The sequence below is a fragment of the Centroberyx affinis genome, unplaced genomic scaffold (genome assembly GCF_046629955.1).
Source record: "Centroberyx affinis isolate AG114_WGS23_722 - 3 ecotype Tasmania unplaced genomic scaffold, CSIRO-AGI_Caff_v1 ptg001778l_1, whole genome shotgun sequence".
In the NCBI taxonomy this organism is placed as follows: Eukaryota; Metazoa; Chordata; class Actinopteri; order Beryciformes; family Berycidae; genus Centroberyx; species Centroberyx affinis.
In genome coordinates, this window is record NW_027280171.1 from 78,618 (window position 1) to 103,552 (window position 24,935).

Consider the following 24,935-nt stretch of genomic DNA (forward strand, 5'->3'; position numbering starts at 1 on the left):
ATCCCCTGATTTACACAGCCACAGAGGGGGAGGCAGAAAAATGCATTACACTGTTTACATCCCCACACACACACCAACACCCTCGCGCAAACACACACACAGGTATCTAAATAAAATTTCTCTCACTCACACAAACACACACACGCGTGCGCGCCAACAGACAAGTAGGCAAACACACTGACTGCCATCCGACCCCCTGCTAAATCTATTACCCCTGACTCATCTTGTTGAAATGGAGTCCTACCTGGCAGAAACAGCAGCAGATGCATTAGCTTCAAATATATTATGCACATATACCCACCGAAATTTATTGTTTACAACTTATTTGCATGAGAGCGGGCGAGCTGGATGAAAATACAGCTGCTAAAGTGGTTTGTTTTCTTGCTCCCATTCTTTTCATAAAGGTTTGCACGGCAGGCGCTTGAAAAACAATGCGTTTGTGTTTTCAGCTAGCACTGACGGGACTGATGTTACCATCCGCACTTTTCTACATCCATTGTTTTTTTTCACTCATGAGACAGGCCTACAGAATCCTGTTTCATTGTCTAGTCAAATCATTTATATATCAGAGTTCATGGGCAGAATAATGCATCAAAAAGCATGAGCATTATGAGGTCTTAACAATGTCAACTGTAAACAAATGGGCTGCATCCAAACCAAGGTCTAAACATTATTTGGGAAAACTGTGATCAAAAAGACAGACATTTTTTCCCGTTTTGCCCCATATCATTTCTATTCCCCTCCACAAAACCAAAATGAGGTTTAGATACAAAGCCTGGGCCATGGGTTCCTAGTAGATTTACCCTGATGCCACGGCCACCATTTATCCTGCTCCAAAGCCGCACAATGCATGGGAGTGCTCCTGAATAGCATGGGCAATTACAGTGCATGTGTGTTTTGTGAGAGTGTGTGTGTGCCTGTGTGTGTGTGTGGTTGAGTGTGTATGCCTCACTCTCTCTTTCCAACTACAAAACCCCCACTCCCCCATCTGCATGCATGTGTGCGTGCGTGCGCACACACACACACACACACTGCTTAAAGCAGACGTAATAACATGAAACTACGCAGCCATGTGCACTTTGCTCTTTGTAGAAGCCCAGGTGGTTACCATGGCAATGTGTTGTTCTCTTTTTTTGACTTGCCCTAACATTTTATTACCCGTCATTATGTATCATTAAATACATACATATTAATGTAAAAAAAAAAAAACAGGGGTGTTGGGGTTTGGGGGAGAGGGAAGTGTGAAATTAGGGGTGAATCTACAAAGAAGGAAAAAAAAAACACCTGAAAAGGGCCTTTGGTGGTTTGATGTCTCTTTGCTAAATAATTCAAATATGAAAGTCCTCTGTGCATTTTTACACCAAAGGATTCAGTCAACGATTTGTTTATAAAATGCAAAATAACACTAGAAGGGTAGTCATACAAGATCAAAGGGATACATAATACATGTACTTACAGCTTTGATAAGACTATGCCATAAGCTTACTACTAACCAGTTGGCTTAACATTACAGTTTTTCACAATTGTTTACACACTAAAACTGGAACTTGGGACACAATCACTAAAACCTGAAACTCATGCATCAAATCCCTAAACCAAGTCTGCAAACCTACAAGCACATTTTCTGCTTTTCACTCAGTTTGCAATTCTCAGTCACACTTTTTGCAAAACTCTGCACACAGTAATGTGTAGTTTTCTCTCATTCTCTACATTAGGCACAACATTCAAAAACTAAAATCACATGTGTTCATTTGGAGGCACTGCCATCTCAAATGCTTAAATTAATTAGCAACATCCACTCATCACACATATAAATACTAATATCTGAATTGTTCACTCAGAAATCAGAGATTTAGCATTATAAAAAAAGGCCACAGGTGAGCTCTCCTGTTTTTGAGAACAATGTTGCAGTGAGAGCTAGAGGAAGAGAAGTGACAGTAAGAGGAGGAAGAGGAGGACGAGGAGAAAGAAGAACAAGGAGAACAGTTACTGTATCTCAGATGAGATCCGGGTCACTTTGGTTCACCATGTGGTCCACAGGGACTGAGCATGAGGGAGGCTGGGCAGAGAGTCCAGCCCAACCTGAGCTTCACTGCTGCTTCCATCATCCAGACATTCAAAAATGAGAACTGGCAAGTAGCCTAATGTCTACACCATGCTGCTGTTCTTCATACTGTAGTACAGTGGTTCTCAACGTGGGGTCCGGGGACCACCAGGGGTCCTTGAGGGAGTCACAGGGGGTCCCCAGCAAATTGATGAATTGTTCAGCATTATTATTCATTATTAAGTTAACACAGTTCGAGAATGTAGAAGAATGACTATTTTGATCATAGTTTCACTGTTATCTCTCTACCTACAATACAGATAGTCATGGAATTCTGGACAAAATGATATCTAACAATAAAAATATTCTCAGATTTGGGTTTGAGAGACAAAATCTCATCAAATGGGGGTCTGTGGTCCTAATGTAAACTAAATTAGGGGTCCTTTATATGAAAAAGGTTGAGAATCACTGCTGTAGTATACTACAGTAGTAGTAGCAGCAGTATTAGTAGTAGTACTGTAGTAGTCCTACACATCTGCCGGCCTGTGCTACTCAGTGATGGTTGGCCAATGTTACAGTAATGTGTCATTTCATATTGAAAAATAGAAGTATTCTTGTACCCTAGCCAGAACTGAGAGAACTGAGAGCAGAACTGAGAGACAACAAGTCTTGGCTTGTGATGTAGATGAGGTGCTGTCCGACCCAAACAGGAGGCATGATGCAGCCTCATTTTTTTTTTTTATCGTTTTTTTTTTTTTTTTTTTGACAGAAAACCTTTTTTTCTGTTTTTATCCTACTGCATTGTGTTTTGTATGTAGAACACTTCACATATCCAACACATTCAAGTGTTGAAATAAAGTATCTGTGATTGAAATAAAGTATTTGTGTGTTACTATGTTACTGTATACTGTAACAGTCTTTTACAACAGGCTGCTGTGCATAAGTCTAACTCTGAAAATGCAAAAGGCATACGCCTACTGATGGGATATTCATAATAGTGTTTTCCATTAAGCACATCAGTGTGTAGTCGTTTGTTAGAAAGATGTATTCATTTGATGATTGTGTATGTCATTTTACTGCAAAATAGCATTTTGAAAAGAGATAAAATGGTTTTGAATGCAGTGCTTCATTTTGCCAGTGATTTGTGGAGTTTTGCATTTTGTGTTAGTGGTTTTGTGTTTTGTGGTTAGAGTTTTGAGAAAATGAGCCCTAGTTTCAGAAAATGTGTGTAAGCAATTGTGAAAAACTGTAATAACCAGGGATAAATTCATGGCTTAAATGAAGACTCAGCAATGTAATATCACACTCAGAATAGGGAGACTGAGCAAGTGCTTCCTGACAATAAGTATTGTTGATCATCTCCTCTTTTTTTTTTGTCTTTTTGGAATCATCTGTGGCAAGATTTGTCATTGCATCAGTACCCTATCCAACCTGGCAGAATTCCTAAATTAGAAATCTAGTCCAGTAGATATCCTGCAGTACTAAAACAATTCCGCTTCAGGATGGAGCAAAACAGAAACTATGCAAAGTGTGATTTCTGCAATACCTACATTTTTATAAAACACCAGAATGTCCTACATTAACTGTGCCAACGTGGGGAGACAGAATACCAACCCATCTTTCTTCTGGTCCACCACCCCAGCCAGCAGCACTGTGGCCTCGTCCGACAGCCTGATGTCTGTGTGGGCATGGAGGAAACGGGTCACAAAGTCCTGCGGTGACATGAAGTACTCCTCATCATTCTTCTTGACACTGGCATACTGTAAAGAGAAAAACAGACACACAGATGCATACTGTGAATCTTGGGATTTGAAAAACAAAAAACATGAATCAAATGATGAGTCTAAAACTTCTTTGATAAATGGTAAACACAAATTATGAACACAAAATACACAAACAAATCCCACCTTTTCAAAAATGGCTTTCAGCTCAGTGGGGTCGGCCCTCCTTGGCAGAACTGACTGAAAAAGTAAACAGCAGAATGAACTTTCAAATCCACCAAATAAACCCAATGGCCCCAAAACATAGTACCTAAAAGGTGCACAATTATTTCATCCAGTGCATCATTTCAGTGACACAAAGCAGGATAATGCTGATAGCAGCTTGTTTAATTATTGCTTTAAAAAGACTGAAATAGGGCGACTGGTAAGAGCTGTTCAATTGTCCACATGATAATTTATTGTTACATCATTTACTATTGTAGAGATTAAGCCTATTTCATAAAATGTTGCTTGGCTCTGACACCAATGACACTGTAACACTGTCATTGGTGTAAACGCTCCTCCTCAAGCCCGCACGCCATAATAACTTCTGGCACCTGCAAGTAGTTTATGGCAGTGATGCCGCAACATGTAGCAAGATGCTAATCAAGGTTACCAGGGACTACAGCCGGCTTTTTTTTTTTTAGCAAAGGCATGCTACCAGCCGGCTGCACTGGAGATGGGACCAAGGAGGAGTCAGAAATACCTAAAATACTAACATTGCTGCACGTTGCATCACTGCTGAAACGACAGCTCGGTCACTTTGGCTTGTGTGGGTAACGTTAGCCATATCTATCCTAGCTAGCTGGCTACTGTAAAGCCCCAATGTCATTGCCGGGTGGCCAATGTTAACCTCCAGCACATCCTCTTAGCAAGCTAACCAGTAGTTAGCAAGCCCTCCGGACAGACACCATCAGTGGGGAAAGTCTCTGAGGGGTCTGGAGGATACTCCCGTGGTCCCAACTCAGACAGGACCGCCCGCATCACTGACGAGGCGACGGCCATTCAGAAAGTAGAAAAATTGCTGTGGAAAAGTCATCTTACCTTTGCTGCCAAGCTAAGCAAGCTCACTGTCAAATATAGTCCCGTTCACTTCCTTGTGCGTGACGACGTTCCCATGGAGATCACGCGCCGGTGCAGTGAAAGGAGATGAAAGAGGATCAGCTGCGCACGTGGTGCAGGGCACGGGGGTCAACTGGTCAGCAGCATGTGCATGTAAGGTCCATTCACTGGCCCATTGATGTGTGTGTGTGTGTGTGTGTGTGTGGTGTGCGTGAGTTCCTGCACCTGTCCCTGTTTTGATTAAACTTGACCTCTTCAGTGAAAAGACCTAATAGTCCATCATAATGTGTGTAAAATTGTAATCAAGGCAATGTAGGAAAGCCTCAAATGAACACCTGCTCCATCCCTGGATCTGTTATCTTGAATGTAAACAACTGGACTAGTTTCCTACTGAAAATCTCTATAATAGCCTGTAGTCTGTGTGTGATGCTCAGCAGTAAGTTTACAGTGACTTTATCCTAGTTTATGGTATTTTTTAGGACGGTATTACTGTAGGATTGTCAGTGGTAGAATTTTTGGCCCACAGTAGCTGCAAGATATTTTGTGATATTTGTATAGTATCCTTCTAAAATTTATTATAGGATTAATACAGTTATTTTTTGTGCAACTTATTCATATGCACTCCACACAGAGCCTCTACTGTACTGGGGAACAAAGGTTCCCATATAGAAGTTGGAATAAAAGCCTTAGTTCCTTCCTCACACCTCCTCTTCCTCACAGTAAATGGTTCCTATACTTTATTTCCAGCTTTTCCAACCCATCTGTGCTTTGTGCCAGGAGGGAAAAAGGTGGAGAGAGAATTTCATGACTACAAAAGCAAAGGTTAACATTACTCACAGCATAAAAACAATTTAAAAGGGAGCAAAAGGGCTCTAATGGCCCGACAGTCTTCAAAGAAAATGCATTTTGCGCTCAAAATAATTCATAGCTTTTTGCCGGTGGCTTTTCAGCTTCCCGGAGACCCAGCATGAACCACTATATTTTTCCCAGCAGGCTCTCTGCTCCTCGCAAAATGGCCTTCGCCAGGGCATATCCTGCATCCCCTCCAAATATTGACAGCACTGAGTCCATCGCTTATTGGAAAAATGGCTGTAAGTAATGTTTTATCAGCCGATGCAATCTCCAAACCTGTATTTTCTCTTGTCATATGACAATATTTGACAAGATTAATGATTTGATCCCATGACATTTTATTTCCCATTGCTGTCAATCCGCCAGCAAACAACTCACTTACTTGTGGCATTTACTGTGGAAAGCATGTAGCAGCATTTGCTTTGCTCGTGTATTATTCATGAACTGCAAAATTTACTTGAGGCATGTAAACTACAGTGTCTAGCTGCTTTGACGTATGAAACTCTTGACAGTTTACATGGGAAGTAATAACACGACAAATAACACCAAATGTTTTTGCTTGTTTGATGTCATTTTTAGAACAGCGTTGTATATTCCATCTCTATTTTTAGGGACCATGACTCGCCCCACGTCCCAAGAGTAAACGGGTAATAATGATAAACCTTGCAACCTTTGAACTTCCACGGCCTGAGGGGTCTCCTGCCCGTGTCCCCAAGGGCCCACGCGTCCTGACAGCATGAGCGATGAGTGACGGACGGCCATCTCAATCCGCCTCCTCCTATTTTTAACCCACACTAAACACAGAGCTTCCAGAATAGGCCCAAGCTCTAAACAAATGATTAATAGGCCACTTAGGGTCTCCCCACTGACCAGCGTGTCCCTATTAACAGCCAATAACGGAGGCCCTCTGGGGTCAAAAGGTTTAAAGACTTTCTAATAAAAGTAACAGAGACATGGGGATGTGTTTTAGAGGAGAAAAAGTTGTGTCTCAGTTTGAAATGCTGACAAGTTAATAATCCCTTCTCAAATGGCCCTACCGCAGTAAAATGGCCAGTTCGTTCTTACTTTTATTGCTATCATCTGTCAGTCACTCATGTCTTTCTTTTTTTCTCCCTCTTCTTAAGTGGACTGAAAGAGCTGAACAGCTTTACAGTAATACTCTCGCTGGGGCTTTATTCTCTTTTTTCCCCACTCTTTTCTTTTCTTTTTTGGTTTAATGTGAATTTATATTGTAGTTTTAGGCAGGAAATGCCTAATGGATTCCCAAAGATGTATTCATGACATGGTAATGAGATTCAAATTTGTTGGAGACTTTTTTGACCTGAAAAAAAGGGCCACTTGTGGCAATGGCTTTGTCCTGTTTTCCACGGTTCAAGAATACAGTTTCTCTGTCATTCTCAATATTCCCAGCGTCGTTTTAAAATGGTAGGGATGGTGATACCAATCAAAACTCAAAAAAGATAACATGTGGAAATAGTTGAGGAGGATTACTTATTACATTGTGGTGTATCACTTACTTTCAAAACAGAGTCTCCTAATCATTGATCTAAACCCACATCTTAGTCCATGCCAGAATCACTTTCTATGATTCACAGTTTTAGGCTTCACACTGGCTGTTGTGGGGATTGAACCTCCAACCTCTTGGTTATAACCCCTAGACTACTCTACTGCCCCTCTAATGAACTACATTAAAATTCAAGATAAATTCACACTAGACTTCATGTGAGAATCAAGTTTGACGGGCCAAACCCATCCTCCAGTTGTGTTCAGCGTGTGACACACGCAAACGCAGGGAGGTTGCAAACAGCCATGCAAACACCCATTGTGCAACAACAACAAACCATGCAAACCTAACTGTTGCCAAAGTGGGAATTTTATATAACTAAGGAGTGTCACCAAAACCGCACAGCAGACAGGCTGTCCAGATAGTGTGGGACGACTCAGACAAATCTGTTTTGCATTAAAGACAAGTCAATGGTGAGAATAGAAAGGATGGGAGAAAACGGTTCGGTGGGGGCGATTCTTATGAAATCACCATCTAATGTGGCCTACTTACAAGTCTTGTAAGTAAGTAAGTGTTTATTTATTTTGAGATTGAATGCTTGTTTCATGCTTCTCTATGGTGGACTACCTCTTCCAAATGAGTGAGAGATTTGAGGTCCAACACATAAAACATAATACATGCCTTGTCATTCATATAGGTAGCCAATTAGCAAAAGTATAAGATGTATGCATACTCTCTGCTGTCTGTCTAACCACAAAACACTGCCTCTTATAATCTACTTTCATTTCTCCAATCAGTTGGTTGTCAAACACTATCCTTAATCATCATACATAACATGCACTGCATTAAAGTGGCATTCATGTAAACAGCTGTAATGGCGTGTGACAAGCCCTGTTTGTTTACACCATAATAACTGGGTGTTTGAATAACTTCCTGACGACTTAAAGTAACCAGACGGACTCACTCTGCTTCCATTCAGCTGTGCAGCTTGATAACCTGGACTGACGTTTAGCATGGAGCGGACTGCGGATTATACCAAACAGTAGGCTGACTGGACTGTTTGAGTCATTTCACCTGAGGACTTCAGACATGGGAGTGCATTTCCTTTGCACATTACGGATGCAGTGTACATCCGCTTTTCTCATTATGCAAAAAATGACGTGTGCATGCACAAACATGTGCAGAGAAACACTCTTAGTCAGTTACACACGCACGCACACACACAGACACACACACACACACAGGGTCATCAGCCCCACCCACGCACACACATTTATTTGGAGCACTAGCCTTGCTTCCTTTGCACCCCCACTCCTCCTCTTCCATCCGCCACCAAATTCTCCTAAACCTCAAGGCGGGCCGGCTTCGCTGTAGCTTCTGGATTAATCTGTTTAGTATCTTTCAGTTCAGATGAAGCGCTACACTAACCATGCTCCAGGGCATCTGGGATGGGCCGGGGCCCTGAGGCTAGAGGGGTCTGGGGAAGCAGGGGAAGGGTGGATGGGAGCTTTGAGATGGTCCAGACAGGCCAGTGGGCAGGCTTGAGCCCCTCTCCTCCACAACAACAAGGACCCACACTGAAGCACACTCTGGCCCTGCAACCCGAGAGGGCACAGGGGTCCTCCAGCCTGCCTGGGCTGGGATAAATGAACCCAGATGCAGAGAGACCAGGCCGACAGGATGAGGGAGGGGGGGGTCAGGGGAGTAGGTGGTAGAGAGAGAAACACACAGAGCAAGAGAAGGCTTACCTCTTTTTTTTCCTTCTTCCCCCAGCTGAGGCAGTTGTCTGTCAGATTCCTGCGCTTTCTCATAACCGCTGATCACAGAGGCCTCCGTGCAAGGAGCATTGTGGGAAATGATCAGAGGGGCGTTTGTCTTTGAAGGAGAACGAGAGCAGCAGCAAATCTTTAAGTCCTTTCCTGTTCCTCTTCCTGTCAAGCTGCCACCTGGATGGAGAGAGAAAACGTATGGGAGTGTGTTTGCATTTGTCCAAATGACTTGGTTTAAATGCAGGGAGGTTTAACATGTAGCATGAAGAGCCTGACTACATTTGATGCTCAAATGATTTTGAAGGAACTACTCTATAGATACATGCAGGAGTAGCTATTCAACTCAACGATACACTCTATCCAAGCCTCTAAGCTGTCACTGCTGCCAGCTCCCATCTCCAGAAAGATTCTACCTGTCTCCACCTCCTTTCATAAACAACTAAGACATCTCCGCCCGTCTACTTTCAGTCATGCTACTCTCACTCTGCTGAAGACTCTTTTCTCTTATGGGTGTGCGAGTCACTCAACAGCACTGCATCACGCATATAAATATAAACCCTTCAAATACAGCGTAACAGTGTGTAAGCATTCAACTCACTGATTGGTGCATTTAATTCACTGTGTACAAATGTTATGGCATCATTTTTTCTGGACTCATTTTCACTCATTTGTCATTTGCAGACTAAATCTTACCAGAAGTCCACCTGCAAAACGCAACCCTATCCTCAGCCAGAGGTGGGTGGCATTTTATGGGGGAAAAAAAAACAACAGCTCCATGAAAACATTGGAATGCCCCATGCCTTCTTTCCTCCTCTTGCGCAGTAGTAGCGCTTCAAAGCTGCTTTTCCACTGCAGACTGTGGCGATGTGTTTCTCACCAGGGACCTCAGGAGTAACCTGTGTCACTACCGATCTGCCAGCCTCTCCTGATGCCATCCAGACGCCCCATCCTGAAACACACACCGGCCTCTTTGTTTGCTCCACTTGAGGTTGAGGCGGCTTTTTTTTTTTTTTTTTGCTGAGTTGGACACGCACTAACACATGCACAAACACATGCACAGATGCAGACACACTCACACCAATCCATGAGCACAAATACACACATTCAAACCAACGCACATGTACAGACACACACTCACCTCCATACGCTCGCGCACGCACACGCACACACTCACAAACCATCCCCAGTCTGAGGCAGACACAGCAGTGAGGAATAAACGACAAATTTCCTATTTCATTTCACTAAGTCCTGCCTGCTTTAGCTCACTCCTAACCTGCCTTGCCACTTTGGAAGACCAAGAGTTAAATTAGGGAGGACTGAATTTCCTTGAATGAAATGACTGTCAACTCAACTTTGCTCCGTCATCTCAAAAGAGTGCAAGGAAAAACTCCCCAAACCCTCCATTCTGTTTTGCGCAGTAATGAAGAGCCAGCAGAGTTCGAAATATGAAAGACAACCGTGGTAATAGGCATCAGTTTCAACTGAATTATGAAAAAACTTGGGCTGTTTTAGTCTGTCTCTGATCTCTCAGCTTTGTAGTGAGCCAGCAACATGTAGCTCCTCTATATGTCATCATGACCATTAGGAAGTGGTGACATCTGTCTGATAAAGCTGACAAGACGGTAAGCACCTGTGTGTGAGTGTGTGTGTGTGTGTGTGTGTGTGTGTGTGCTTGCATTGCCTAATGCCATTTACATCTGCTCTTGAATGTATGTCCATGTTTGTGCATTAATGTGTGTTTTTGTGCATCTCCACATCTGTGCATGTGTATTTATGCACATTTGCGTGTGTGCATTCTTGTACATCTTAAGTGAGTGTGAGAGTGTATGCGTTCTTCTTCTTCTTTCACATCTGTGTGTGTGTGTATGAGGATGAGAGAGTGCATGCCTGCGTGGTGTGCTGGCTGGCTGGCTGTCCAGCCTGGAGGGGAGATAAATGGCTGAGCGTTGTTGTTGTCCAGAGAGCAGACACTCAGACAGCCGCTCACACATGATTAATTGTTTCCTTGTTGGGACTGGGACCAGTTGACTGTGGCTGGGCCAAGGCCTCCCACCCAGCCTTTCCAGACCCGTGTGTGTGTGTGTGTGTGTGTGTGTGTGTGTGTGTGTGTGTGTGAGAGAGAGAGTGATGAGAGACCAAGACAGCGAGAGAGAGAAAGAGAGTGTTTTGTCCTGTTTTATGAGTTTGTCTGTCACTGTACTCTCCCTTTAAACATAGGCTATTGTTTTGATCCCGACCACACAGCGAAGTGGTTAAGTTTTCAGTTGTATGTGATGAAAATGAACTATGTGATTTGATGGATGAATTTGTCCTGAAACTTTTTTGTGTTTATTTGAACCGGATTTTCATTGTTTAGAAATGTTAGACTAGTTTCATGGACTTCTTATTGCTTTTTACTTGTCCCTACATAGATATGATGCAGATACTATGACTTGTTATCAGCCATGGACTAATGACTCAATCCAATTAAAAGAAGGGCCAGCTATTGCCTTGAGTCATGGCTGCACATTGATTTCTCATAGGTCACCACTGCTTGGGTTGACAGCGGATCTACAGTGGAGCTGGGTTATGCGGGAGTGCATGAGTGAGCCTGATGATTGATTAATTACAATTATCAGAGGCCTGATAATTCACCAGAGATGATAATAACATCAAGTGTGCCTAATTGCTCTGGCGAAAAAGCCTCTCTGGTGTCTAAATTGTCCCCCCTGTTAATTTCTCTTCCTTCACTGTCCAATGCTTTTAAGTGCGTCAGGACAGGTGGATGGCTGATATGGTGTGTTCAAATATTGGGGGTTTGGGAGGGGGTGGTGGGGGTGAAAAAAAAAAAAAAAGAGGAGTAAAAATAGAAAACAAACTCCCTAATTGCCAGGTATCATGGGCGTACGGGTGGCTGTAGGAAGGAGGCGCAGCGGGGGGGGGGGTGTTGTTGCCGCAGACGTCACCGTTAAAAACACGCTGCCATCCTCGGAGGGCCGTTCGGCTCGGTTGCACATTGTGGGGTTTAATGATGGCATGAGGATGAGTCACATGGAACACTGATTCACTGTACATTAGACCCTTAATCACGCCAGCCATTATCCCCCATCTGCGTTGATAAAAGTATTGGACTCACGGCTCCTCCAAGACTCATGTCAAATCGATTCAAAACCGTTACCCAGTGAGTTTAAGGGGTTTCTGCGACTTGAGTTTTGTGTATTATTTCACAGCGTAGGTAAAGCAGTAGGTCATTACTAGCCTGGTGTATATTGGTTTTGTTGCGATATCATCAAGGCCTACAGTGTGTCACATTTTACATGACAATCACGTAACTCCACCTATAGACTTCTGCATCCCCTATGCCTTTTCCACTCTAGTCTATACTGTGAAATTACACATTTACCCGTCAAAGACCAGCAAGAGGCGGGAATGTCATAAAGTGTACGGCTGAAACAGAGCGCTCATAATCCGCCCTGACATCAAACCAAAGTCTTGTTTTCATAGTGACTCGACCGCCAGGGATACCGTTAAACTGAAACATACCCATCTGTTTCTCTCTGTGTGCCAACATGTCAGGTCGGGTTAAAATCCCGACGGGTTTAAGTGACAGTGAGGCCGCGGCGTGAGCCCGTTCTGTCTGAACTATCCAGTGTCGTGTTCATGTGCTCCGATGAGTTTATCCCTGTTTTCAGCTGAGCTGTGATGGCTCTTATAGAGAAACACGTGGGCGGTGTATGAAATATAATCCAGATATTGTATTTGTTAGTGACATGTGTAACTAGGTAGGGTAAGTTCCCCTGAACCACTTTGGGTCACAGCATGATGCTTGATGCTCAATATTGTGTCAAAGTGAAGACTTCTTTAGTTTTGCGAAAGATCAAACTAGTAGTTGTGTTGCCTTATGCTGTATCTTTTAGATGAAAGGGCCATTCTGATTTCTTGGCTTAAGTTTGGAGTCATATGTAGTGGATCTTAACAGTGGCAGAAGAGGCCTATAGGCTACTGTGTCTTTCAGTTGGTACGCTGATAGTTATTTTCATGATTTTCTAGCATCGGCTGACATTTGATCACATGTTTACATTCTAATCCTATTTTGAAGGCTCTTCACTGTGGCAAATAGTGTTTTGTGATTATCCTAACTATCTACGAGCAAAGGAGATTTAGAATCTGTAACACACAAATATATTGTATGCTTAGTCACTCTCTGTACATTAGTATGGCCCTCTGTAGACTTGTTAATGTGCAGTAAATTCACATACCTGTTCTCTTCATATTCCCACAACCTCCTCATTGTTATGTATTGCATAAGTAGATATTTTTGTAATTTCAACACTTATTTTGTTCTGCACATATGTCATATTGTTGGTATATTTTTCTATCATACATATTCTGGGTTCATTATAGTTTTGTGTGACCTTATAGAAAGGGGGAAACCATTCGAGACAACACAGGATAATTTTGACGAGGATGAATGGGGCTGAAAAAGTAGCCTGCATGGTCAATCCATACTGGTTAATTGAGGCAGTTAGGGTACAGAGACTTAAAAGTCTTAGCCCTCCTTGATGCTGATGGCTGTCCAATAAGGGACCCTCAGTAGGGCCCTCAGGGCTTTTGATAGGGCACTCGCCAGTGTCCTCAGGGGCTGTTTCACCCCCCACAATAAACAGGCAGCCCTTTGTCACCAGGAGTAGGGGGGTCTGGAGGGTTGCTCCTCGTTATTATTTTCTAAAGTAATTACACCTTATTATCTGTGTTTACTTTAGCGGGGGTGCGAGCGTGCAGGTGTGGGCCGTTCGGCAGTGAGTTGGCAGTGATGGGTCTCGCTGGTGAACGCACCCCAGAGAGTCTCTTTTTTTTAATAGTACTCTCTCCATCTCCATCTCCATCTTTACTTGGAGGTTTTTGGGGGTTTTAGTAGAGGTATTGTAGCCCCGCCGCTAATTTCAGCCCCACAAAAGAAACGTGCAATTAGGGCTATTATAGTAGCAGCTGCATGCTCCCTAGCTGTGCGACGACGGCCCCCTGTCTTCTCCCTGGCTCTGTGGTGGAGGGAGAGGAGAGGAGCAGGGAGAGCAGGGCCTGCAGCGGTGAGCAGAGAGCCGGAGTGGTCACAGTAGCCTCCAGTGTCTGCAGACGGGGAGGAAAATATAGCTCAGGAGGCCGGTGTGTGTCTTCAGTGTCGACACAGCGGGGTTTCTCGCCCACAGGCTGGCGGGCCCCGAGAACAATGGATCTGCCATCTCCCAACGTGAAGTGTTATGAAATAGTCCTCGCCACGGCTCCATTGGCTGTGCTCTTGCACGGAAGTCATGTGGGCTCGGATCTGCGTGGGCTTGGGCAAAAATGATTATCGAATAAGGAAATGCTTTTTTGAAGATTCTAATCCTTCGGAAAGACACATGCATTGGGTTACAGAATTGACAGTTAAATTAAGGCTGCGTTGAGTATTTGCTGCATCAGATGGGTCATGGCTTTGAGTGTAATTTGTTGAAAGTATGATGGATGGCTTGGATTTCTGTAAGAAGACCAAAATTCGCCACCGCTAATAGGCTACTACATTTGAAGTTAAAGCCTGTGGACTACTTAATAGGACAAGGAACCATTTGACAAAGACTATCTTTTTAAACTCCTATAATATCCTTTACAAAATTCAAAATGAAACCCTTCACTGATGTCAAAATGCTCAAAAGAAGCAGAATGGTGCTCAGTTTTGTCCGTAAATGCGGTTGCATTTATGGTAAGTCAATCAATATCAGCCACAGCGAACCCATGTACATGTCAAGGTGAATCACGCGGGTCACAAAGGAACAACAAAAACGTTTACACAAATTAAAGTGATGAGAAGAGGGATAACAGAGAAGAAAGCTGAAAAGCCTGGCGGTCTGTGCCAGGTTGAATATCGGGGGCCTACGGAGGCCCTCATGGCGTTGAACACAAGGGACCAATCTTACGCTCCCAGCACAAACAAAATGGTCACGGGTCCTCCTCTGTTGCTCTCACTTACCGATTCTCTCACTTCGCTGACTTTCCAACCCTTAGAATAATCATGTGGCCCAGGGCCTTTGGTTTCCAGGGCATAGGCAGATCTCTGTATCTCTTATGTCTGACTCAGTTCAGTTGATCGACACATGCCGACCGCCTTTTCTTGTTTACCGCATTCATCAAATGCAGTTGGCAGCAAAAAATCATTTCTCTTTACTGACAAACGGTGTATATCTAATCAGTAGCAGCAGCTGGAACGTTGTCATTGAACTACAATACGGGCTGTGTACTCAGGAGAGCTGTTGGGCTGTGATATGCAGTCGATTGTTTGGGATAATAACCAGTAGTAAACAGGGATTTCATATTTTCCCAGAGGAGAACAAGAGACCGTCTGTCAGATGGTTGTCAGGGTGCTTTCAGTTGCCAACATTTAGTTTTAAAGTCGACCTGAGCAGCACTAAACAGATTTCCACTTTCATCTTGCAACCTTCAATTCCAAAATCTGAAAGACACTTTGAAGTGCAGAACGAGTCCCTGCAAATATGAACTGATGCAAAACAGCGAGTGGCTCAAGAAATCAGCACCGCAAGGGGAAGATTAAAAAAGGAAAAAGCTAGTATGAGCGTCCGTCCACAGGCAGAGGAGGAGGATGGACACTGTTTTCAGGATGAAAGCCGCTCTTGCAGCCTCTGTCTTACTGGCATCCATTTCACCTCATTAGGACCCTGGGACTGAGAGTCGACAAAACGCTGAGAGAAATCATTTTGCCGGGGGAGTGTGGCTGGGCTAAATTGGCCTCTGGTTCAGTGCGAGGGCCCCCGCTGTGCCGAGCGGAAGAACAGGGCCTGGTTGGCAGTAGGGGCAGGCCCAGGCAGGGCAGGCTGGGAGGCCCCATGCTGGGACCCCCTCCCTGCCTCTGACAAACACGGCAGTGGATAATCTCTCCTTCAGGGACTCGGCCCAGCGCTGTGGGGCTGAGAGGGAAGGGGGCTGTTATACAGCACAGCGCAGAAGAACTGCCTCAGTGTGTGTGTGTGTGTATCACGCTGTACACCACAAACACATCTTGCACACACACACACACACACACACTCTTGTTCGCATTGTGTGAACTGCCAATGCACACTGCTTATATACATCTCTCCAATCCCCCATGTGCACAAACTTTCTCTCTCCCTCTCTCATACACACACATCTGTTCGACAAGGCTTTACAAAAAACAAGGCTGTCCAAAAGAGCATGCTAGTTTACAATCGAACATGAATTTCTCATTAGAAAAAAATCTGTTCAGCACTTGACACTTGAGTAATATTATGCAAAATCCATGCAGTCTAAAATAGATGTGGAGCTTGTCATAGGGCAATAAGCCATCCATTACAGGTAGGTTAAGTGTTGCGTTGGCAAGGAGATCAATAGCCCTGACAAAAACTGTTATTTGAAGACATTATAGCCAAACTCTGACCCAAGTCAGCTTCCAAAATATATATTTAGTCTGAAGCATCAAAGAATAATTGCTATTTTCAAGTGATATTCAGAGGGTTTTGTAGCCTGAGAGCAGTCCCAGGACAAGGTGACACTGGGGAACATGGGCTAGTTCTCTGCTAATGACCATTTAAGCATCAGTAAAATTTTGCCATCGTTAAGGCAAGATTAATTGGGAAACATGGGAGCGACCATTCACTTAGTATTCGTGTTTGCTCAGTTTTGCTAATGTTTGCATGGTGATTACCATAAAACCAAATAACGCAATCCAGTTTCTCCAAATTAGAGGACGAAAACTATTCTCAGGTTAATCAGGTTAAATAAGAATGATCCTTAAGCTCAGCAACTCACAAAAGGACAATGTAAACAATGCAGTGAGTAAACTATAGTATCTTTATTGTCCATTAACTGCATTATCTAAATTTTGTTGTAAGTTGGTCAATAAAAACACCCCAAGGGACAATTTTCTCCAAACACTTTACTTGCGTCAATATTTCTTACAAAAAAAAAAAGAAGCAAATTAACATCCTCCAATCTCTGTCTGCCGTGTGTGGTCAGCCAATAATATTCAAACATGAATGTCCATATCCAACGTCAACGAATACTGAAGGGCCTCGTCAGTTGCTATGACGTCTCCATCTTGTAACCATGCTTTTCCAGCTCCGCTCTGCGGGGAGGAAAAAGAAAATAAAAAGATCAAGTCAGTAGAGATGATTACAGGTGGGTGGTTCAGGCATAAGTACCCTCTGTTATTGATTGTGAGAACCATTAGGAGATGGGAGTGAAAAAATATATATATTGCCTAATGCATGCAGCTATGGATTTGATGATTACGCATACATGGCAGCTATGCCCTTTAACAATAATGACATCTTCTAGAAATGACTTAATAGCATGGCTATCATAATTGGTCTCCATAAAACAATGGTATATTACTGTCTGAAGCGTACTTAAATAAAAACAGGCCAGCCACTTGTCTATCAACAGTTATTGATTATTCAATAAGTATGAGTGTAAACAGTGCAAGCCTTCACAGCAGAACAGAGCCTGCGATGACAACTTTGATGTGTAGCCTAATGCACAACTCTACAATGAGGTAACACTGTAAAACTTTACATAGTAAAGTTACTTTGGACATTTGGGTCCTATGTCATCCTTCTTTTTTCATTTTCAAGATGTTTACGGCACAATTTCAGATATAAGGCAAGCCTGCAGCAGTTATAATTCAGCACAATATGGTCACCAGATGCTCCTGAGAATTGCACAGAACAATAGTCTGTATTGAAGCGGGACTGTACTAGGGCTGCACAATAAATACATTCTAAAAAAATGAAATCACAATATTGTTTACTACAATTTCCAATTGGCAAGAGGCAGCAATATCTGATCAGAGGGACAGGTATCTCAGGTAGCTTCCTGAATAAGATGTTTTAGTGCCATGCAGAATCCTTGGCCTACAAATCAAGTTGCACATCAGAGAAAACCCTCCATTTCAAACAGACCACATGCTATGCACTGGAGTCTCATTTTCCAATTCTTTTTGACCACATTTCAAGTGCTTAAAAAGAAATTATGCAGAAAACTACTAACATATTTACACATACATAGTATAATTAATCACAATAAGTCTACTTGTGTTCAGATGTTGACAGGTGCGGTCCTTATTTACTATAACAAATCTAAATTAATTTCAAAATGATACCGTGATTTTAGTATTTTCCCACTCCTATGAAGGTAAGACACTTGAAATAAACTGACACCTGAGTTCATCATATTATTGAGATGCCTTGTAAATGGTACCTTCCAGAAGATGTAGTGATGTTAAAAAAATAGTTGTGGACTTACTGTTTTAGTGCTTAATATTTTTTTTAACTGTTTGAATAAAATTATTTTTTTCTCCAACATACACAGATAGTATCCCCCCCAAAGTGTATAAATTCCCACTATGTTAAGCATTTAAGGGGGGAATTCCCCCACATTTTGAAAAATGAATTTCAGGCACTGGGAGATGAACCTGTGAGGCTCTTTCAATATGAAGCATTAGAAACGGTGTTTGTCCTAACCACTGAGGATGTGCTAAGGCACAAACGATGTGATTGCAATGTACAAGTTTCCATCTAATCATGATCTTTATCGCCATGTCATACCTGCTCTCTTAGAATTTGTTAATAAAGCACAAATTCAAAAATATATAAATAAGAGAAAGAAGAAATGGAGGCAAATCCACTTGGTTTTACACTGATACTTAACATTAAGGTAACATCAATATTAATAATATATTATAACATCTTAATCCAAAGCACCTAATGGTTTTGTGAAACTTTGAAAGGTTTTAAAGACTTAGGAAATGTTCAAGCGACCAACTTGAATGTAAATGGCTAGTCATTCCATAATTGTAGTACTAATGAATGTGGGCCACTGTCACTAAGGACAAGCATATCTGGAACATGCTGGTTACTGGTGTCAAGTCTTGACTGTATGTCACAAAATTCATGAAGGAGCAGAGGATGTCCCATTTTCTGTATTCTGTGCAAGGGACTTGGCTTGCATTGTGGTGTTGGCTAATGAGTTGACACTGAGTCCACATTAGAACAACAATAAAGTGCTAATAATGGGAGCATTTAAAAACATAAACATATGCAAATGTGCCTGACATCTTGACTGTTTGATCTACTGTACTGAATACACTGATTGACTAGAAAGGAGTGTAGCTAAATATAATGAATGCTGTCATTCTCTGGTTACCTGAGTTGATTTGAGAAATCATCCTCTACATTGTCATCATCCCAGTTATCTTCCCACACATGGGCATCCTCATCTTCATCCAGCCCCGTCCAATCTGGGAAATCAACAAATCACTAATGTTATTCAACAACCACAGATGCCAAGTCTTCTCTCGACAGCTTGGTCTCATCCTGATGATCAGAATCTCTATGAAGCAAGCTAAGCACTGTTTAGCTGCATAGCCGACACTGCAGCTTGTTGGCTAACACTAGCCAATTAGCAAGCTAGCTACAGCTAACATTAGCCGGGATGTGCTAAACAGTCTACAGAGTGCAGAAAATATCAAACACTAAACGTGAAATATCAAAAGCCGGTGACTCTGACATACAAAAATAACCCAAAAGGCTTCAATAGTTAACCAACTAGCTACCAGAGGGCTATGGCGTGTTTATTAGCAAGCTTGCTAACTAATGCTAACGTTAGCGTAGCTAGGCTAGCTGAGTCACTATTGGAGGGCCCGACATCGTTAACAGGCTACTAGTATACTGGTTGTCAGTAAGAAGAATGAAAAGAACGATTTGCCATCCTGCAATAAATGTATTATTTACCCTCGGCTGGGAACTCTTCAAACTCATCGTCCTCCTCTAATAACCCCAGGTCCACCGTCTGTTTCTTGTCTGACATGTCTGCTGGCTAGTCGCTGTGTTGCTGTGAGTTGGTGAATGGCTTTCAGACGGAGGACTTGTGGGATATTGAAGCGGTTCAAGGGAGCAGTGATTGCGGTGATTGCGCAGGAAAACGCAGACAGCCCTATACGCTATGCAGCAGTACACACTGTAGCCTATGTGAGAATAACACTGGTCCCGTCTAATTTAATGAAAGAATGTAATACTAATCTGTACATCACTTATATGGTTGTAGTGTCATGGAAATTTCTGTATTGTATTCAGTCAATAGCAGTAGTGACATGTCATGGTGGGCCAGGTAATGCATGGCTTGGTTATACAGTTAGTTTATTTTTATTTCTGTCACGCCAAACATCTGGCCCATCCCACATGGGATTACAGGACACCACCATTTTACAAAACATACATCTTCCAGTGATACATTTTTTTTTTTAAGATTTATTTTTGGCATTTTATGCTTTTATTTGAGAGATATAGTGAGAGAGAGACAGGAAGGTATGGGAGAGAGAGCAAGGGGAGGACATGCAGCAAAGGACCACGGGTCGGATTCGAACCCGGGTCGCTGCGGGAAGGCCTGAGCCAAATGGTACACACCCTACTCGGTGAGCCACCAGGGCGCCCCAGTGATACATTTAAGAGCAAAAAAAATTAATAATTACCACATTATAACGCACTACTATATTCTTTCAAATAACATATTTGAAATGATAGGTTTCAAATGAACAATAGACTGAAAAGAACTGCTACTACAATCTTACAGTTTATCTTGACAAAGATACAAATACCATCAAGCACATGTTTGCTTGTTTTCCTTGTTTTCATTGCTACAGTGTGGCTTGAGATGGAGTGGATGGAGCCAAGCATGAAAATACTCTCTCTCTCTCTCTCTCTCTCTCTCTCTTTTTCTCTCTCTCACCCTCTCTCTCTCTCTCTCTCTGTTTCTCTTCCATTCTCTCGCTCTCTTTGTTTTTCTCTCTCACACATGCACATCATTGCCTCTCATAACCTGAAGCCATCTCTATTCCCCATTACATTCCCTAACCCTAACGCTACCCCATCTCTCACATTCTCTTTTTCTGTGCCCTTTCTCCCTCTCTGTTTCACTGAAACCACACACAGACCTACACACACACACACATACACACAACCTTACTAAGCCTCATGGTGAAAACAAAAGCCTTGTGCAGTCCCTTTTCCTCAAAACATATGCATAGAAGTCAGTCAAATTTCAGCAAAGATTTTTCATTTAGGAACAAATGCACATTGTAACCCATGCGGCCTGCTCAAATAATGAAGTGGCAGCCACAGCTTAGGATGTAGTTTAGATAAATGAGAGTGCACATTTACCACAAAACCACTTGCGCCACAATGAAAATTGCCCTGCAGCTGTCATATGTTGACAGACGGAGCAAACCTCAACTTAGGCTCTGCGCACTTATTCTATTTTCAAATTATTTTGTAATCATCCTAAGCCTTTACACATGACAATGCCACAACATTTGGAGGAAATGGGAACAAGAGGGGAAGAGGGAGAAAGTGAAGGAAGTGCATGCCACTGTACAAGTTTGCTCAAGTAACCTCATGTACGTTATGTTATGTTATGTTATGTTATGTTATGTTATGTTATGTTATGTTATAAATGCATGCATAAAACATATGAGTTTTAGTTTTAAAAGAACAATCAAAACAGAAGATGAAGCCTGCACACAAATTAGACTCAAATTTAGTTCACCTAATTTGGCAAAACATTACAAAACCCTAAAATGGCTTTGCATGAGATCTAGCACTGTTATGAAATTCTGCTGTCATTTGGAGCAGGTACAAGTATGACCTATTGACCCTTTTTACATCTCCTCATAATATATAGTGTATAGTGTCTATTTTGTGGTTGGTTCATAAGCCATTGGCTGCACCCTGGGCCAAAGGTGGAAAACAACCTCTAAAGATATTCCTGTCAATAGAATGAGTGTGTGTCAGCAAGTTCATTTCCAAAGACACAATATCGTTGAAATGATAGGTCTGATCAAATTCGAGTCGGCCATAGGCTATAAAATGACAAGCGGAGTCAATTCCCAAGAGCCTGGCAATTTCATTCACGTCTTGCGCTATGAACTTAAGTTATGAATGACTGACTGTCTGTGCTCCTCTCAGCTGCCCTCCCCGGGGGTAAAGCCGACTCTGGTGCCCCGCGTCGCTCAGTCTCATGTACAGGTGAAGCCCTGGGAAGTGGCTGCAGCGTCCGCCCAGCATACCTGAGACTGCAGTTACACCGCGGCTGGCGCCTGGAGTCTCTCTGTTTCGTGAAAATAGGAGGAGGAGTGGGGTGGGGGTTGGGGTGGGGGTGGGGGGGTGAACAACATGGCTGCCCCAGACAGACTCCACGACTTCTCTCTGTCCTTTCACAAAGCCCTCTGGGAAAAGGACAGGTCGGCAGCCACCACAAGTACACAGGGAGAGACAGTCAGGCACTGAGACGGGGGAAGACTCCAGCTGAAGCCTGCCCAGCCAGTCTGACGGTCTTCTACACACACACACACACACACACACACACACACACACACTGCTTACCTGTCTGCCTGCCTGGCTCTTTATCACAGGCCCAAATCACGATATGGCCTTGAGGCGGTGCACAGTGAGAGGTGGATGGATGGAAATGGGTGGAGATTGCAGAGAGAAGAGAGAAGTGTGTGTATGTGTGTGTGTGTGGGTGGGTGTGTGTGTGTGTGAGTGTGTGACCCACCATCACCCTACCGCCCCTCTTCACCAAATAGCCGGCCCAGAGATAAGGGACAGACAAGACCTCTTCTTCCCCATGCCAGGGAAAGTGACAGTGCAGAGGAAGACAGCCGGCTGCCTGTCTGCTGTTGTCTAGCCTCATACCTGGCTCACCTGGGGGCATTTTGTCTGGACGTCACCCCACCCACCCCCACCCTCGTCCAGCCTTTTCAGCATTTATACATAGCATTGTCATTATTCCTCACCAGAAAATGGAGGCTTCCTACGGAGCCACTCAAAACTGAGCTTGTGAATGCCATAGAAATCGCTCGAGTTGTGTTTGCCTTAATTGCCTTAAAGCCCAGCGTGTTTCTCCTCTTTTATGCTGTTGCCTGCCGTTGTGGGAGTGTGAATAAAAACTGTTTGAACACGGAATCTATACTGGGAGTTTAATCTGATATTTGTTTTGTTTCCAAAGCTGTGAAGTATTAAGGGAAGAAAGTAATGGAATATATGAGCTTAAAGAAATGCCTTATGACATACAAGAAAGCGATCATCGTGGATTAAGGGGACTTAACTAGCCAATTAATGAGGCAAATCCCAGAAAAACATGTAAGCTTTGCTCCTAGGAAATCTGCAGGGAGACCGATATGCTTCCAGGATATGTCTGTCATGATCCTGTATTAAATTTAATCCCGGCCAGTCAGTAAGTCTAGGCCATTGTGTGTTGTGTGGAAACGCAGTCTCTGTTTTCATAAAAATACTTACATCCAATGGAGAACAGGAAATGCTGATTAAATTCATACAGAAACTTGATAATCCAATCAATTCAACTCCCATAGGCATCAAATGAATACTTATCAACAATGGAAAGCATCTTTTTTTCTGTTTGTTTTGTTTGACAGCACTGTTTTTGTGGGGGTCTCATTCATTCAGATGTCTGTCATGAAGAATTTAAGTTTCATATTTTCCCCCCCTGTCCGTCTTGAAAAGCCCTGTCATCTTGGGCTTGAGGTACAGTTTGCCAAGAGGCTAATGGCCCTTTATGACAGTACAATCTGATGCCTGTCCCGGCTAGCCCCCAGGTAATCCTGTCCACCTCGGCGGCTTAGCCCTGCTCGGGCTTAAGTTGCATATTTTGTTTTTATCAGGACACTGCTGATAAATGCTATCAGCGAGGCAGAAATGAAATATGGGGGGTCTAGCTCCATTTCCAAAAACGGAGCAAGCGCTGCCTGAGCCCCCGCTTGAAATCTAGAGTTGAGGAACAATGACACCTCTATTGGATGATGTATAGAGTCTATAAGCTAGGAATAAACAGTATATTATTCACAATATGGGGACACTGGGGAATGTTATTTGTGTGCCAATACTGTTTAATATCCATACCAATGCTGAGGTGCTGCAAATTTTATGTGGCTTACATACACTTGGCTTGGCACACTGCTTTAGATTTTAAATTTCTCCCAAAATATCATTTAATAAAACCATAAAATTACATGCTAATCTACTTCCAGTAATGTGTACTAATATTGTACTACCTCTGTGTCCATGGTCCAATGCCATGGACCTATACTGTATGTGAAAAGCACTCACACACTCTTACCATAGGTGATAACCCCCTCTGTGAAAAGCACTCTTATCGGAAGTACCCATTATCCACAAAGTCTATCCTCATGCTGACACTAAGTCATTAGCTTAAGCTTTCCTCTGTGTAAAATCATAGTTAATTTCTTTGGCGATGGTGCATGGTGAATTGAATCACATTTTCATTGACTGCTGCAAATAAATTGTGGAAGAATTATGTCATGCAGTATACCACAGGTCTAAAATATTATGTCAGAACTCATAAAATCACCTTTTTCACATTACCCTATGACATTTCATAAATACACTCAAAATGCTCTATTGCATTGATGACTTTTTTTTATAAAGATTTTAAATGAGTCATTGTGGGTATAATCCTCTTCATTTAGGCCGAGCTCAACATAAAGGTAAAATGATACACGCTCCCTCTGCCCCATACTTAGCGGGCCCTTGCTGATTCAGGCCTGAAGTGCATCTATTGTGCTGTGATGTGTCTCAAGATCAGCGCCACAAAAGGGCTTTGTGAGAGATGACATATGTCGCATGTCCATGGAGAAATGCTGGCTACCTGGATTTCTAACTGGCTCTCTCCAAATGCTCCAAACAAACAAGTCTTCCCTCCTCAGGTCTTCATATACTCTTTCCCGTCTTCTCTTTCTTCATTTTTGTCTGCTTGGTACTTTAAGAGGATCATTACATATTTGTTGCACCCATCAATGCATCCATCAACACCCATGTCTCTCTGTTTTTTTTTTTTTCCTATTCCCTCTCCTCTGTGTCTCTATCTAT

The 24,935-nt window shown here is 42.8% G+C and overlaps 1 protein-coding gene and 1 long non-coding RNA gene across 2 annotated transcripts in view; both read right to left on the reverse strand.

The window, feature by feature from the left end:
* The window catches only part of LOC139652294 (electrogenic aspartate/glutamate antiporter SLC25A13, mitochondrial), a 48,069-nt gene extending 44,068 nt beyond the window's left edge, over positions 1-4,001 (reverse strand). Inside the window, exons 1-2 of the mRNA XM_071529311.1 lie at positions 3,952-4,001; positions 3,659-3,804 (exon numbers count right to left, since the gene is read on the reverse strand). Of these exons, the coding sequence (XP_071385412.1) occupies positions 3,659-3,768 (110 nt within the window). The 5' untranslated portion in view covers positions 3,769-3,804; positions 3,952-4,001. The remainder of the gene's footprint in view (positions 1-3,658; positions 3,805-3,951) is intronic.
* Positions 4,002-16,892: 12,891 nt separating this feature from the next.
* Positions 16,893-19,902, reverse strand: LOC139652305 (uncharacterized). Its single transcript, XR_011695741.1, has 3 exons — positions 19,767-19,902; positions 19,180-19,273; positions 16,893-17,101 (listed from the first exon to the last, which is right to left on the reverse strand). It is a non-coding gene; the product is annotated as an uncharacterized lncRNA (long non-coding RNA).
* Between the last annotated feature and the right edge of the window lie 5,033 nt (positions 19,903-24,935).